This window comes from Cygnus atratus, chromosome 18, assembly GCF_013377495.2.
Source record: "Cygnus atratus isolate AKBS03 ecotype Queensland, Australia chromosome 18, CAtr_DNAZoo_HiC_assembly, whole genome shotgun sequence".
NCBI lineage: Eukaryota > Metazoa > Chordata > Aves > Anseriformes > Anatidae > Cygnus > Cygnus atratus.
Genome location: NC_066379.1, coordinates 12930951 through 12947679, shown reverse-complemented (window position 1 = coordinate 12947679; position 16729 = coordinate 12930951). Strand labels below are relative to the sequence as shown.

Sequence of the window (16729 nt, the reverse complement as noted above, 5' to 3'; positions counted from 1 at the left end):
AGCCTACCCTCTTTTAGTTTAAAGCTATTACCCCTTGTCTTGTCACTACCTGCCTGATAAAGAGCTTCTCCCCAACTTTCCTGTAGCCCCCTTTAGGTACTGGAAGGCCACTATAAGGTCTCCCTGGAGCCTTCTCTTCTCCAGGCTGAACAACCCCAGCTCTCTCAGCCTCTCGTCATAAGAGAGGTGCTCCAGCACTCTGATCATCCTTGTGGCCCTCCTCTGGACCTCCTCCAACAGGTCCCTGTCCTTCTTTCTTTGGGGGCCCCAGAGCTTAACACAGTACTCCAGGTGGGGTCTCATGAGAGCAGAACAGAGGGAGAGAATTGCCTCCCTCGACCTGCTGGCCATGCTTCTTTTGATGCAGCCCAGCATACTCAATGGCCGTTATTCTCACAAAGCTGTATCATTGTGCTCATACATTTTGTCCATTAGAAGTTGTTAATTCCAGACATTTAATTCCTAGTAGTAAACGTGAAATCAGATCAAAACAGAAAGCAGGAGCTCACCACTGTTTTGGGCCTCTCACAAATCAAAACACATCTAATTATAGAGATTGTGGTTGCTCTTTAAGAAGGGGGAAGAAAAGGAAGAAAAAGAGACAGTGTGTTAAGTGGCTTTGAGTAACTCTTTGAAATGCAGAAGGCAGAAAGAGACCTCTCTTTTAATCCTTTCCTTAGTGAGGGCCTGGCTCTCATTACCTTGAGGTTCTCAGATAACCTTACCACCACACAGGCATCACAGACATTTCATGATTAAATTTTCAAAATCCAAGTAAAACAATTATCTCACGCACAAATAGTCAACCAGTTCACACAAAAACATACATTCTGTCACAGAAACATGGGATAGCCCTTGAACTTAAACAGCATAAAGGGCAGAGATTTCCAGTGCTGATCATTAATTCAATAATTCCATACCCGGTAACTTACCTACAACCCTCTCCCCAGAAATCACAGTCATCAATAGGGGCACTGTGTTACTCTGCTCAGCAAAAGAATATGAAGCAAACTCAATCACCAGCAGAAAGGGAACTTACCTCTCACTCTGCAGTTGTGCCAAACGTTTCCGTACATCATCCACTGTGACTTCAAAAAAATCATCAGGAAGGTCTTCTAGGCCAGCAGGAAGTGGTTCTAGCAGGTCTAAGTGACATACAAGTGGCTCTCGTTCCAAAAGCTACAGAATAAAAACAGGCTTAGGTTAGTCTCAAATGCACTGCTTTGCTTATTCTGAAAGGTTCCTGAAAAAAGGACAGTGTTTGCAAACTGAACTACAATTACTAGTGTGGAATTCATGACCATATGAACAGAGACTGACTGTATTGAGGATGCCATTGTTTCGACTAGTTACTTCTTATAGTTGATAGAGCCTGTGGCACAATTCCTCCCAACAAGCAGCAGAAGCCTATATTGTTGGATGGGTCACGCCCTAACCACTAGCTGCTCTCCTGTCTGTATAGGAAGACCAGGGTAACAACCTCAGCAGTCAGGTAATGTAAGGAGAGATGATTCCCCTCCAGGATGGGCATGTGGAATCTTTTCACTGACATGACAGCACAATGATATTTTGGTAGTTACAACCTTGTTATAAGCATTCCTATCCTCAAATCATACTTTACCTCTCTACTCCACATTCTTACCACTCTACAGGCAGTACACAACTAATACAGGTGCTATTCTATGTACTACTGCTTATAAACTGCCCTTTTAAGTTGTTCATTTGCCATGTATTCCTGCCTGTCATCATGCTTTATGTTCTCTTGGCTTTGCATTCTCTTGCCACAGAACCAAGGGTACTAGGTCTCAATCCATTTCTCCTTACTCTAGAGAGCCATCCTTTGACCTCTTGAGTTCTCTGAACTGTCACTGCAGGTTTTCATTGTATGTTTCAGCTTTTTAACCTAGCTTCTGGCATGTATCCTGTGTCATCCAACACACAAAGCTCCCTTAGACAGCAAAACCCGTTTCAAAAAGAAATCAACCTTTGTTGTAGGCAAAGCAGACCGATGGTGGGGGAGCACTTCAGTGTATGCATTAGCTGCAATAAAGGTACTCATTACATTTATTGACAACTTTCCCCACACCACAGCTGCTGTGGATAGGCTGTTCAAACAGCACAGAGACCTCCAAGATACCCCTCTCACTTGTAAGGCACAGGCAGCCTGGCCACTCTGCTCCCCCTGCTTCCAAAGCCCATCGCTGGCAGTGGGATGTCATGACAGCAAACCTCTCAGCCCATTTGTGCCCTGTCCTATAACTGTGGCTGCAGTTTTACATATATCTGTATACATACACACACGCACATGAATACAGATACAATACAGATACACATACACAGAATCACATACACACACACACTCCAAAACCATCAGTGTTCACCATCTCTGAAGGGAGACTGACACTACGTATTCCTTCCATTTTAGAAGGGGTTAGATACTGGCTACTATCCCTGACATCAAAAGAAGCAGCTGTGTCAGTATGCGAATATAAACCACAACAGGAGTCAAATACACAAAAGACAGTTACACCTACTGGACCTTGAACAATTCAAACTTTTTGAATTCCAGAGATTTGTAAATGCCCAAAGCTTGAAAACAGAATATTGTGCTACAGCCTATAGGATATGCAGGGGGGAAGGAGTCCACGAATGGAGAGCCCCACCAGAACAAAAATTTTGGTAGCTGATACAGCATTTCGTTATAGTCAGCTGCCAGCCTAACACAACCCTAGGTTCTATGAACAAACACACATATATTGCCTTATATATGGCAATATTAAGAGTATATATTGCCTTATATATTCTTTCCAATCCAAATGAGTGCCTAGATGTCCTCTCCTCCTGCCATCTGTTCCATCTATCCTCCCTTCCCCCAAGCGCAGGCCCCTTGGGAAGCAAAGGAGTCTCCCTCAATTGTCAAAAGAGAGGACACAAATTACAAGGCAATGTTCACTCTATTTGTGGGCACTAAAGGGTAATTTGAGAAATTAGAAGAGCGAGGTTGTATGGGTGGGACCCTTGGCTACATTTAGAAAGTTGAGCAGAGTCAGCTTTAACTAGAGGGTGAAGGACCCTGATTGCAGCTTTCCCTGCACTCAGGGGAGGAATGTCCAGGGCTGCAGAACTCCCTGAGCTGCCTGCATGAAATGATCCTGAGCATACAGAGCCACCCTCTGGGAAAGAGCCTGTGGCACAACAGTCCTAACTGCTGCGAGCCGCTGGTCCAATAAGGGCAGATCAGTGTTAGAGGAGAATTAACCAGGCCTCCCAAATAATCAGGTATACTTCAGTCTCCTCCGACAGGCTTGTGTTTCATTTCACTCAGAACACACATACTGAACATAGACTTCTCCTTCCAAAGGAAAAAAAAGAAAAGACCAACCAGACATACCCTACAGCATGTGGTGAAAGGTGTTGCTGACATACAGTGGAATTACAAAGTCTGCATTAGCAAATCCTAAACTTATCATTTAGCACCAATGATAACAGCAGCAAGATTCCAAGTGGAAAGCGTCAATCACTGCCCAAATCATGGGAGCAGCTAAAGACAGCTTCAGCCCAGACAACAGAAATGATAACGTAGCAGAAGGTGGATGTATATCCCAGCCCACGGTGTTCAGCTGTCACCCCTTCTCGCTGTGCACTCACCATCCCAGGCTGCCTTAGAACTGCCATTCACCCCTCGCTTTCCAGACATCTTTGCTGAGACAACTGGCTCTGCACTGCAGATAGCACGCTGTGCCAGCAGGAACTTCCCCCTGTACAGTCACTCAGCCCAGCAGAACTACGCACACGCTGTGACACAGAACTACTTTTTCCTAGACAGAAACGCCCTGTTCTTGCCCTCCAAATTATATTCAGCCAAGATGTGCCTGTTTAATTCTCTGCAACATACCTATAGTGGCCCGGCACAGACACAGACTTAGGAGCTGAAATGTAGCTGTGTAGTTTCTTCTGTTCCCCAGCCAACGCTGAATGCTGACTATATTAGCTTCCAAACTGGCACATAACTTAGCTACCTCTTAACATGAAGGAACACACTTTCTTCTATACAGAAGAAAAAGCTTATCTGTTTACATCTAACTAGACTGCAAAAAACACACAACTACAGTAAGAATTTCCTAATATTAGATTTTCAGCTAACCCCTAACAACAGTGAAAATTCTGGAGAGAGCTGTAACAATTGAGTTTTTGTGGAAAACAATGGAGGTGTTTTGAGCTTGTTTTTCAATGTTTCTGCAACTCAATTTCAGAATTACATGACAAGGTCTGATCAGAGAAGAGCAGCACAAGGTGTCGACTAGGCACTACTTTGCAATGAAAAGACATAACCATAATGCCTCTGAGGATGCAAAGTCTGCCACATCATATTACTCCTCCTGCCATGTATTTCACACTCAGTGGAACCAACCATAAATCTCACCTCCTTACAGACATAAGAAACACTTCAGAGAGAAAGAGGTTGTTCCACCAATTCCTTGCCCAGAGTCCAGCAATCAGAAAAAATCCCATTTCTTTATCCATTACCATCTACTCACTTAACTATTCCAATTCAGTATCTCCCAATCTAAGTACTCTCACTACAGCTTTGCTTTAAAGCCTCAGCAACAACACTGAAGTACAGGCAGAATCTGAAAGCTACCTTCCCATGGCTATTTACAAAAAGGACTCTACCAGGTAGACCAACTCACTTTCCAGTTCCAATCTGGTATTTTCAAGTGACAACAGGTAGCTAGCTCTCTCTTGTAATAAAAGATGGCCACCATAAGGGCAGTTTCTGCCTTTCACTGTGTAACTTGGAAGGAAGGAAATCTATGCATTTTGCTGTCATCTTTCTGTCAGTAATACTTTTCAGAAGTCAAAGATGCTGCATTACGGTTTGTCACCTTCCCGAAATATCAGTCCTTCGAAGTCTCTACTTCTACCAAAGCTGAGACATTACACGCTTTTCACCAGCAGACTGAAGCCATCTATTCACAGTGTCTACCAGGCAATTGATGTAACTGCAGTCTATGCAATACAGCTAGGTGTTAGAAAGAATGCAATTCAGTCTAAGGTCACTATCCTGGCCCCAAGTAAGCAGGTAAGCTGAGGAAAACCCTTCTTTAATTTGAAGTATAGCGGCGGCTATTGTGCTTTCCACAGCAGTAAGCTCTCCCTGCAGACCTACCTCCTCCCCACCACCTCAGGGAGCTCTAATCTCCACGGGAATCTGGTGTAAAGTTACCTTCTAATAATTAATGTTCTGACATCAAAGTCAGCATGCAGCTGTCTGTAAAGCATCTTTATCCTAAGAAATGAAGGGACGCCAGCACAGATTTTATCCAGCCTCTCTGCAGCTCCAAAAACCACACACAGGCAAAGCATTAATAGGAAGATTCTTTTACAAAAATGGACCTTTGATGTTTAAAAATAATTTGTTTTGTTTTGTTTTTTTCCTCAGGACTGAAAAGGGACAAAAAGCAGATGCCATGTGGCTAGCCCTGCTCTGCTGTTGCTGCTGAGAGCAGAGGATGGCAGGAATGGAGGAGGGAACAAAATGTAATCAATCAGCAGCAAAAGCACCAGAGATCAAAGGGCTTGAAAGCAGCAGTCAAAATCACATGCTGTTTAACACAAGGGCAGACCCCCCCCCAACAGAATCTGCAGCTGCTTCCAAAACTGTTCTCAAACTGGAAGGAAGGCTGGCTCCCGAAGTGCCTCTAAGTGGTTTGAACCGGACTGCAATTCTGAGAATGATGCTGGATCACAAACAAGAGTCCCTAGGCCACCATGGTTCAGCTCTGCGACCATCAGCACAACTTCACATTAAGCTGTAGCCAATAAAATTATAAAATTAGTTCTGTCTCTCCAGTCAGCGTATGGAGAAGTGCAGACGACAAAGCTGGTGAAAAATAACACCTAACACTTGCACCGTTCCTTCCTTCCTGTTCAGACACAATTGAAACTCCTCCTTTACCAATCATTCATAGGTGAGAGTGTGATTGAAGCAAGCAATGCATTACAGCGGACAAATCACCCAGCCTACTGTTCAGGACTCCACACTCAGAGTCTGTTCCAGAAGGTTAAACAACACTGATTAAATGGACCCAAACATGTTTCTAATATACTAAAACATTCACCACTGGGTTGGCAAGGCCTCTTTCTGCTACGTTTGTAACTGTTCCAGAGTCTTTCCAGGGTCTGGCTTCTCCACCTAAACGATTCAGAAACTCATGAAGAATGGACTGCAACCACAAAGAAGTCAACCAAGGTAGAATCTCTACATCAGTGAGAGGGCATACACATGGCCTTCTTAAATTCCTCCTGGACTGAGTGCCCTTGGAACCTTATCAGGCATCTTTTCTTCCTGCATATGGCTTTCCTTTGTTTGATCCCTTGGCTGGATCAGAACCAAAGATAAACACCAAACTCCAATTCTAGGAGGTACTAAAAACTGGGAAATAGAGGAGATCCCTGAAGATTAAATCCAGCCCTGGTGATGTGTGCAGTGAAGGGACAAGGGATGGAGCTGGTCACAGAGAACCCGGGACATGAAACTCCCAACACACAAATTCACAGCTTAACAAGGATACATTATTAACATCTCTGGTACTTTCTTCTATGCTACTTGTCAGACATATCCATCCTTGCTGAGGGCATTCAATTTCATATAGCTGACCTACAGAAAGTATATTTGACATTATTCAAAGACATCCTGTAACAACAATATAGCACTTGAGCCATCAGTTCTGGTATCTACATATGGGTTAAAGCATTTTTAAATTTTAACTGATTTATTTTTAATTTGGAGACACCAACAATGCAGATACACAATTTGTCTTTCTCGGGAAAAGGGTTAAAGAGAGGTAGACTTTATTTAAGAAGCAAGATATTTTAAAGTAAGACAGAATATACTTTTATATGCAAGCAGAAGTAGGGAAAAGGAAGGAAAGGTTTCTGTATCACCTGCAATACTAAGAAAATTAAGACTCACAGAAGGAATGGCTAGACTGAAAGGAAGAGAAGATGCCCAGACCTCATTTTTCAAATAGCTAGGTTTTGTCAAAAGCAATGCAACTGTAGCTGAAAAATTCCTTTCCTACATCTGTGGGCCTTACAATCCACTGCGCGTCACCAACAGTTAAACGGTAAGTTGGAGTGACCACAGGCAGAAGGAACTGAGGAAGCAGATGTTAACAACCACCAGCATTGGATGCTGCTTTTACAATTGCTTTACTATGAAGTTCAGTGTTCCACAGAACATCTTAGATGAGAAATAGAGTACACCTTACAACCTAAGAGTTAGAAACTCTGTCTTCTCAGATCTTAGAAGTATGTGATCAAGTTGCAGCAAATCTGTTAAGACCACTTCTCCTCCTAGGACATAAACCTGCAATGAGCTAGAAAGGTTATCCCTTCCCATGTGGAAAACTCTACCAGACTTGCATCTCCCAGATCATTCAGAGGGCAAGTCAGTCACAACAAGCAGCAAGCACTTTCTTAGTAATAGAAAACAGAAGTCTGGACAAACTCTGCTCACCTTTAGAAAAATTACATAGTAGATAGCAACTTAAAAAAAAAAAAAGCCAAGTTCCCAGGGCTCAGGTGACAAGTGGGCATTTTTTAAAGACATTTAGCTTTTCATGAAATTTGACGCAGAAATTGAAGCTCTTCTGGGCTGTTTCTAATGCACTTGTGTTGCTTGCACTAGAACCAATCACCAAGGATATCTCAAGGTTCAAAGCTTTGCTTGCCTCTGAACAGTGCACAAATTCATAAATTCCTATCTTTCATATATCCTACAGTAAACAGACCAAAATGCAAGTTACTGAACTTACTTGGCAGAACTATATGTCACCAAGGCATCCAATGCTAAATTGTGGGGAGGAGAGGGAAGAACCACACGACATCTCAAATACGGAAACATCTTTCTACACTTAGGGCAAGGCACGATACAAAGCCCTCACTGCAAACAAATTTTACCTTACCTGCTCTTGCTCATTCTGCAGCTCATGGCTGTTCTTAGACTTCTTTGGCTCAGAAGGGCCTCCAGGGCTAGAAAAAGTTGCTGGCAGTTTTGAAGATGGCTTATCTAACCCAAGAGGTGGTGTAGCCACAGAAGTGTCCCCCAGACGTTGTCCACCTCCAAAAAAAGGGACGAATGGGGTAGACTTGGGCTCTGAGGGAGGAGACAGCTCCTCCACACTGGCATTAGGTTCTCTAATCAAGCCTTGATTGTCTGTGCAACAGTTTAAAGACAAGGCCACATCCTTGTGGGACAAGTCCTTTGGGAACGTGTGCATTTGAGGTAAGGGCACATTCTCTGCTCCTCTGATAGAGCCTGGCCTCACCATTGGCTCATTACACTGTGTCATGGCATCTGCAGCTTCCTCCCGACCAGACAAACTGCATTTCTTCATGACAACCCTTAAAGACAACACCAAAAAAAAAAGATTATCATAAGTGCTGTCCTCCCAATTCTCAACATGACCAAGACACAAAGGAGACAGCTAGACCATAATTTAATAATCTGCTTCTTCCAGAGTTACAAAGAACAAGTTGCAGTTGCTCTGAAGTTAGGAGGAAGGAGGAAGCAAAACAGGAATTACCCTCCCCACAGGAAGAGAAGAAAATTGCCTTCCAGAGAAAAAAAAAGTCAGCTGTAAAACACTGTTTTTAATCATTCCCACCTTCTGTATATATTATAAAAAACTGGCTAGATGATCACAGAAAACCTGTCACTGACTACTCCCCACCTCATGATCCCAATCAGCAGGAGGCACTGCAGGGACTGGGAGCTAAAAAAAAAACAACCAACCAAAAAAAAAGAAAAGAAGAAAGGGCACCCATAAAAGCCCTCCCCCCAGCCAAAAAAAAAAAAAAAAAAGAAAAGAAGCAAACAATTCCCTTTATTCTGTACATGACTGGTCAGTGCCAGCATCTGTAGCTGTGGGAAGCACATGTGGGCAGCAGTTTCAGATAAGCAGGCAAAGACAATTACCAAGCGCAGTGATGTTTGTCTTTTTGAATTATTTTCATGCATTTTTTTGGTACTTGAAACAAAACAAATTCACCACTAGAGTGAAAATGAAAAATAAAGAGCCCAAACTTTTCTCCTCCCAACCTGATGATGGCACTGCCTCCAGTCAGACCAAGTGACTTCAGTGTTGTCTTCTCTAGTTCATCTTTTCCTGAGATCTGTAACAAGAACAGAGGAAAAATATATATTAACTGTCTATCTGAGAGCATATAAAGAGCTCTTTCTAGAGTGAAGCCTATATCAAGATAATCATCACACAGCACCAGAAACAACTCACAGCACACTCTTTCTGCAGTTGGAAATGAGACCTGAATACATCTGTATTCACCTGTTTGGCTTTCCCATATTCACTGCTTACTAAGGGATCTTCACTGAAGATGACCTATATATGCTTCTGTCCCATGTGTACATCCAAATCTGATTTAACCTCGGCAAAGCATTATTTTTATGTCAGCAGTTAACTCACAGGCAACATCTCTGAGCTAGAAGACAGCTGATTTCATTACATACACTTCCCATCTGCTTGTAATGACCCGTTCCAGAATAAAGACTATCTGTCCACAGAGGTCAGTGGGAAGTGAAGGGGACAGCTAGAGAGAACGAATTCCATAATACACACATACAAAATTTTAAACAAAACATTAACTGCAAAAGATCAAAACAGGGAGGAAAGCAAATATTTATTAAAATGAAACCACTGTTTTGACTCTTGAGCTTTAAAAGAAGTTGGAAAGAAAAACACAAACAAGTCATTGAGCTCATTTTATGGGCTCAGAAGTCTAAACGGCTCTGGGTTATGTTCCAAAAAAGCTTTTTTCCATACAGACTTGTCAGGCTTTCAAAAGACCAACATTTTTCTACTTCCCCTCTCAAGAAAGTTCAAAAGAAACACTTTCCAGGTTGGAAAGTGGAGCTAAGTTTTCCTTATATTTTAGGGACAGAAGAAGAGACGGTTAAGAAGGTTTTGATGACTTACCTCATCTCGCATGTAAATACAGACTGGACAGAATTCACTGTGTTGTTCCATAAACTCCCTGCAATAAACAGCAAAATACTGCAGCATCTGTAGAGCAGCCTATCCCTTCCAAAACCAACGTAGAGAAATAGTAAGAAGCAAAATTAGCTAGCATCACTCTCCTCCCTGTTACTCCAGCAACAGCCGCTACACACTTCACAGAATCGGTATTAGAAATTAAGTAAAGAATTTGCTCCAGTATATTCACTGTTCCTTAAACACAGCTCCTGGCAAGTTGAAAAATAAAGGAGAAATAATTCAAGTAATTCTGAAATGAGTCAATTTTACAAGATAAATTCAACACCATTCTTAGTGTGCCTCAGTGCCCAATCTGTAACATGACTAGTACTTGCTCTTTTTAAACCCTTATCTAAGTTCAATAGTTTATTACTGTATAGACTGTACTTTCTTTAGGGAAGGGTCAGTTTCTTCCCATGTATGCACAGCAACAAAACAGAATGAAATACTGCTCTGAAGCAAATAATCTGAGAACAAAGAGGTTGTTTGTCTTAGTATAAGAAAGATTTAAAACAAACAACAACAACAAAAAACGGCAGAAGCTTTTAGATTTTAGAGACTAGGGACAAAACAAAGCCAAAGAAAAGGCTGCTGCTCTAGAAAAAGTGAAGAAAAACATACAGGTGAGCATTCCAGTGAGGCAATGATGCAAGCTGATGACAGGCCATCTGCAGAGGAAGATATAAGCAAAGGATTCACAGCATAGGGAAGAGAGAGAACCAGTTCAGGGCTGTGAAGAAAACAGCCCCAAAGTGCTACTCTTAAAAAGATACTACTCTTCCCATTTTCCTCAAGATAAGCAATTCTGCGGCATTCAAGGAGAAGAGAAGCTTTATTACATATTCATTTGATCAAACATGGAAAGGAAAAAGACAACCACAATCTACCACAGCAAGTCTCAGTTTTCATCCATCCAAGATCATTCATGCATTCAGCAGTGCCCACTGCGTGCAGAAACGTGCGTGTTCTTGCATCACTGAAATGTGAAGGCGTATATGGAAGATGACTCGGTTCCCTCAGTAATTCAGAATCCTATCAAAGATCAGTTATTCCAGTATCAACCTGGAGTTTTGTCACAAGCCTCTCTAAATTCTAATCAGGTAATTGCCACACACTCTCTGCATCTTTTCATTACTGGAGAAGCCACCACTGTAAGCATTAACAAGACCCTGACCAGAATTTTGGACAGGCAGCTAGTAAGTGCCTTAGTACTTAACTCTGGAATTGGAACGAAGTCTGGTTCCAATAGTATCAGCATTCAATCTAAGAAAGAATCATTGCAGATGCTAACCTCTACTACAGGAGTTGATTTGGCCCCAAGCCTACAATTAGGAGGGTACAGTCTACCCCTTTGATTTATACTGAGTGATCAGGCTCTGTAGTCTAGAATTGGTTTATGACTCCTCTCTTCCACTGTAGGTAAGAATCATTTGATGCCATTGGGAACATCATGGCAGAAGTGAACCATGTGCCCTACCTTGAGGTATCTCCCAGCTTCACTATGGAGGATTTAATTTGTGCAGAAAACAATTTAGAGAACTGAAAGAACGATTAAAGATGGAAGGATTGTATTGTTTTTTTTTTTCTCCCGTTATTAAACAAGAAGCTGCGAAGTAGATTTTCCACTTAACGACTGACACAGCTTTAACCAAAAAAAAGCCTCTTCTTGTAATCTGTATTCTTTCCAAATCCAATTCTCCCCCTCAGGAACAAAAAATAACAAGCATTAATAATGTATTATCTTGTGGGAGGAAAAAAAACAGCACACCAAACACAAGTGTTGATGGCGGATTATTCTGTGGGAGGAAAACCAGCACAACAAATAGTGATTCAGCATAGAATGCTCATCCAAATAAATATAAACAACAATTATATTCAGCCATCCAAGATTAAAAAAAAAAAGAAAAAAGCAATGTATAAAACTTGAACCCCTAGCATTCAACCTGCAATCAGAAAGGCAAAGCAGTGTGCCAGGGAACTGAAGAAATTAAAATTGAATGAGTTAACATAAAATAGGAAAATACTAAATGTTAAAGGTTAATTTTCTTTATTATCTGCTTCTCTAAACAGCAGACTACACTGGATCGAGACCACCAAGCTCTCTCCTATGCCTCACCCCACCAGGAAACACTCAACGCAACTCCTATGACCAACAGAATCCACCTCTCTACAAACCAGCTAATGAAATCCACCTGACAGTCACATCCTTGCTCATCTCCTGAGACCTCGAATAAAAGAGGCCGAATTAGTCACTGAGTCAACTTGTCATTTTATGTGCTATTACACCTGTGTTACTACTAAATTCAAACAGAACTTTGCAAATGACTTATTTAGAGCGTTATGTAAATTCTCGCACTTAACTGTCTCCTCAGTTATTTGATTCTAGTGATTGCAGTACACTTGACAGAAAAAAGCAAAATCTACAAGGCCCTGGAAGCCTGAAAGCACTCCAGTATTTCCCTCTAGAAATCAGAAGTTTTAGAAAGATCTATTTCAATCATTTCTCTGCACTGTTTGCAATTCTGCAAAAGCAGTCACAGACACACACTCTCTTAAATATGCTTATAAAACATTCATCTACTAGGTGTCCAGGTGTCACAAAATTTAAGTAGGAACTCAGACCAATTACATCTATCAAATTACTCATACCTATCACCTGTACCTTCAGGGACGCAGAATCACAGAATGGTTGAGGACAAAAGAGGCTTCTGGAGGTCTTCTGGTCTAACACCCCTGCTCAAGCTGCACAGGGGCCCCAGCACATCCTGTTGTCTGGGATTGTTCCTCCCCCGGTGCAGGACTTTGCACATTTCCTTGCTGTACTTCATGAGGTTTTTGTCAGTCCCTTTCTCCAGCCTGTCCAGGTCCTTCTGGATGGCAGCATGACTCTGGGAAATCCATCATACTCCCCAGCTTCGTGTCATTTGCACACTTGCTTAGAGTGCACTCTACTTCATTGCCCAGATCATTAATCAAGATGTTTAACAGGACTGGACCCTCCACTGAGCCCTGGAGCATTCTACTTATTACTGGCCTCCAACTAGATTTTGTACCACTGACAACTACCTTCTGGACCTGTCTGACTCATTCTCTACCTCGTGCTTTAATTTGCGAGCATCATACCTGGGGGGTGGAACAGGGAAAGCCTGTAAGAAAAGGGAATCAGTGATCGAGCCTGGGTTCCTTCTGACTTTTCCTACAAAGGAGTTAAATGAATTGAGTTCGTTATTTAAAACATCCTGCTTTCAGCATCATGTACCCCAAAATATACATGTTTAAATTACAATATTCCCAGACACAAAATTATCTCCCAGATTTATGAAGGAAAAGGATCACTTAAGCAGTAGCCAAAATCCATTCAGTCAACCAAGTGACTCTCAAGTGTCACTTCCTGAAGTGACTCTGCACATTACGGACTATGTCTGTGCTGTGGCCACGCTGACTACTGTTGTTAGAGAAGTTTCTACTTGGTAGCTGTTAAGATCAGAAGTAGGCATGCAATAAACCCAACACAAAGGTGATTATTTATAACCATTATTACAGAAAGACCATCTTAAGACAGGAATAAGATTCTCTATCCAGGTAAGAAGGACGTAAAATAACCCTTAGCACACTATCAATCTGCGTGCACAGCAGAAGATGAGTCTGTGTACCCAAACACAACATACTATTTTCAATGCAGTGGTTCCTATAATCTTAAGTATCGTCATAATGTTCAATTGGAGTTACATAACAACATTAGCTTTGTCAATACCTTATGCAGTCTCTCTATTTTGTCCAAAATAGATCACAGATTAGCAGCTCAGAAGAATATATATACAATCGATGTTTTGCATAATATTTTAACATGCATCTCGTTAGCCCAGTGCAAAGTGACAAGAAAAAATGATCAGGGAAGGAGTCAGTGAGACTATAGAGCAGAAAAACAAAAGGATATAGCCATTATGTTCTAGAAAAATTCATCAAGGACATTTACATTTAGACTAAAAATGCAGCTTCAATGAAATATAAGTGAAGTAGCTGGAATCAGGAGTCACTCAGAATTGAACACACCATCTGGAAAACAATACTCAATCCTGAAGTAATCCTCAAGAGCAAGAGCACATCAAAGAGTTCCAGATGGAGGATGTGGGAGAGCAAACCTGTTAAGCACAGGCCAGAATTCAGATTTCTGTTTGCTTTAATTATAACAGTCTATCTCCAGCCTTGATCTAAAGGTTAAAACTTAAGCCTTTCTAAATAAAGTATGCAACAGCATGATAATACGGGACAAGGCAAGTCACAACAAAACTGACAAGCTCCACTTGCTAGACTCAATAAATCCAAATAAAGCAACCTGTAAAACCAGTCCTGAGGGATGGGTCTCATTCAGGGAAGTAAGGGGCTGAGAACTACTATGGGACCAGCTGCAACAGATCAGAATGGTTTCAGTACTGAGTTATCTTTTTTATTTTATGGGGGGGGGGGGGGGGGGAAATACACTTCTCCAAGCCAATGCATCAAATGCTACCATGCAGGAAGTGACAGACAAACCCAGAGCATCCTAGCTATTACATTCAATCTTCAGATTATGAAAAACAATTACCCTTCTAGATGAATGATCAAAAACAAAAAAAAATAGGTTGCCACCATGTGCAGTACTGCAATCAGTTATACTCTGTCAAGGATAGAAAGCCATATACAATGCTCCGTAGGAATCAATCTGTAGCAGATGAACAACCATTTGCACCAGTATGACTATTCCTACGTGACCCCTCGTCTGCTGTTACTCAGACACTGGAGTAATTGAAACTACTGCCAAAGCTGGGTGGAAAGCTGCTTCCATTATTCCAGGCATCCTCCCATACAGCAGGAAGATCCTACCTGAAGCTGTGTTTATAAATCCTGCAACTGCTAGTGTATTCAAAGCAATGGCAGCAAAACATCAGCATATAGGACACATCTCAGGCTATCACAAACCTCTGAGTAACTCAACTCAAGAAACATTTTGCAGCTGTCACTTCTGCTTCCAATCCTATTTAAAAAAAAAAAAAGACTGGGTGAGCTTTGCTTACACTCTGGCAAGGAAGGCAAACCTTGCCAGAGTACTGTGCTAGATAACGCATGTCCACGCTGTGATCCTTGAGCTTTACCTTGTAACTCAAGACCCAGGCTCCTACCTCCCCTACTCCTTTTGCAGCAGTAACTAAGCTCCAAAGGCTAACATTTGATGAGGAAAGAGGAAGGAGGAGAATAAACAAACAAACAAACAAACCCTTGTCTCCTAACTGGAAGTTTGGAGCAAAATAGCACCTAAGAGACTACCTTCAGCGCACCATAACAGGCTATGTGGGCTCAGACTTTTCCAGACAACCCAGTAGGGCTAGTCATACCTACCTTATTTTAAATGTTTTTGCTTCCAATCAGGATCACCTATATCCCTATAGAAATCCCTGAAATCCCTGACAAAAATGCACAAAAAATAAAGGACTGCTGAGACGTGGAGGAAACAGTTCAGACTCTTTATAGGTTGCAGTTTCTCCCTGAAATCACAGAAAAGGGCAGACAAAAGCAGCCCACAGTAATGAAGTTTAAACCTCAGGTTGCCTATCATTAAAGGTGGATGATCACAATTTAGGAGGAGAAAAGCTGAGGGCACAATGGAATAAACATACATCCTTACCCAAGAGACCCATAAGAGAGCAAAACAATTTGACTTATATAACATAGCTCCATTCACCTTCCCAAAATTTCTTTCCATGTCAATCCAAGGACCCATTTGATTAAACAGCCTTTTGAAAATATATGAAAAATATCTGAACTTAATGAATAACACCACAAAAGCAGCAAAGAGTCATAGCCATTGTCAAAATTGTCTTCCAGTGTCCAGACTGCAATCACTTCTATGTAAGTCAACAAAGCTGCTGAAGCTGACACAGAAGTAACAGTGGAAGACTGAAAAGCAACAGTTCTCCCAGGCCTGATGCTAAAAGGGTATAAAACACTTGTGCCCTCAACCAAGTCTGTGCAGAACAGACTCCAAGCAAAGATCCCTGGGAGACTTATTTTTGTATAACTCTTGGAAGCCAGCAGGCTCCTCCTCCAGCTGCTGTTAATCCATTACATTCACTCACTGAGGCAAGCACACACATCAAACACACTGTCACTTCTTTGATGTGCTGTTCTTCAGAAGGGGAACGGCAGGCAGATTAGATTCCTTCATGTAGTGATCTGACAGGGCCTGTAAACATCTTGTGCAAGGACTGCCGCACACTGAGAGGAGGAGCAGATTTACAATAGCTTCCAGACCTTCTTCAGACCCAATTAGCCAAGATGGACGCTGGAGACCCGGGGGAAATTCCAGTGGATTTAGAATACTTCCCCTCACGCACTTACAGCAGCTGAGCATTCCAGGAAAACATCTTTGGTTGGAAATTCAAGGGAAGGATTCAGCAAAAGTCAACAACTAGTTGACTAGTCAGTCAACTGCATCCATACACACTGGAAAGCATCACAACCCCTGAAATCTATATGGAAGGATACAGGTCCAGATTGTTATGCAAGTCACACACAGCATCTTTGCTGCTTGTTGACTTTAATCAAAAGTCTACAAAGTCCATCCAAACATCTAAGCTCAGCTTCCAGAGGGCAGAAAAGAACAGCTGTGTCTTGTGAACTGAAGTTAATAACACTTA

The 16729-nt window shown here is 41.9% G+C and overlaps 1 protein-coding gene across 12 annotated transcripts in view; it reads right to left on the bottom strand.

Moving 5' to 3' along the window:
- Positions 1 to 16729, bottom strand: part of ASPSCR1 (ASPSCR1 tether for SLC2A4, UBX domain containing) — a 53904-nt gene that overhangs the window by 22450 nt on the left and 14725 nt on the right. For all 12 annotated transcript variants that reach the window (XM_035568595.2, XM_035568593.2, XM_050714377.1 and 9 more), the window contains 4 exons: positions 9999 to 10056; positions 9107 to 9180; positions 7971 to 8409; positions 1040 to 1179 (listed from right to left, as the gene is read on the bottom strand). In XM_035568595.2, the coding sequence (XP_035424488.1) occupies positions 1040 to 1179; positions 7971 to 8409; positions 9107 to 9180; positions 9999 to 10056 (711 nt within the window). The remainder of the gene's footprint in view (positions 1 to 1039; positions 1180 to 7970; positions 8410 to 9106; positions 9181 to 9998; positions 10057 to 16729) is intronic.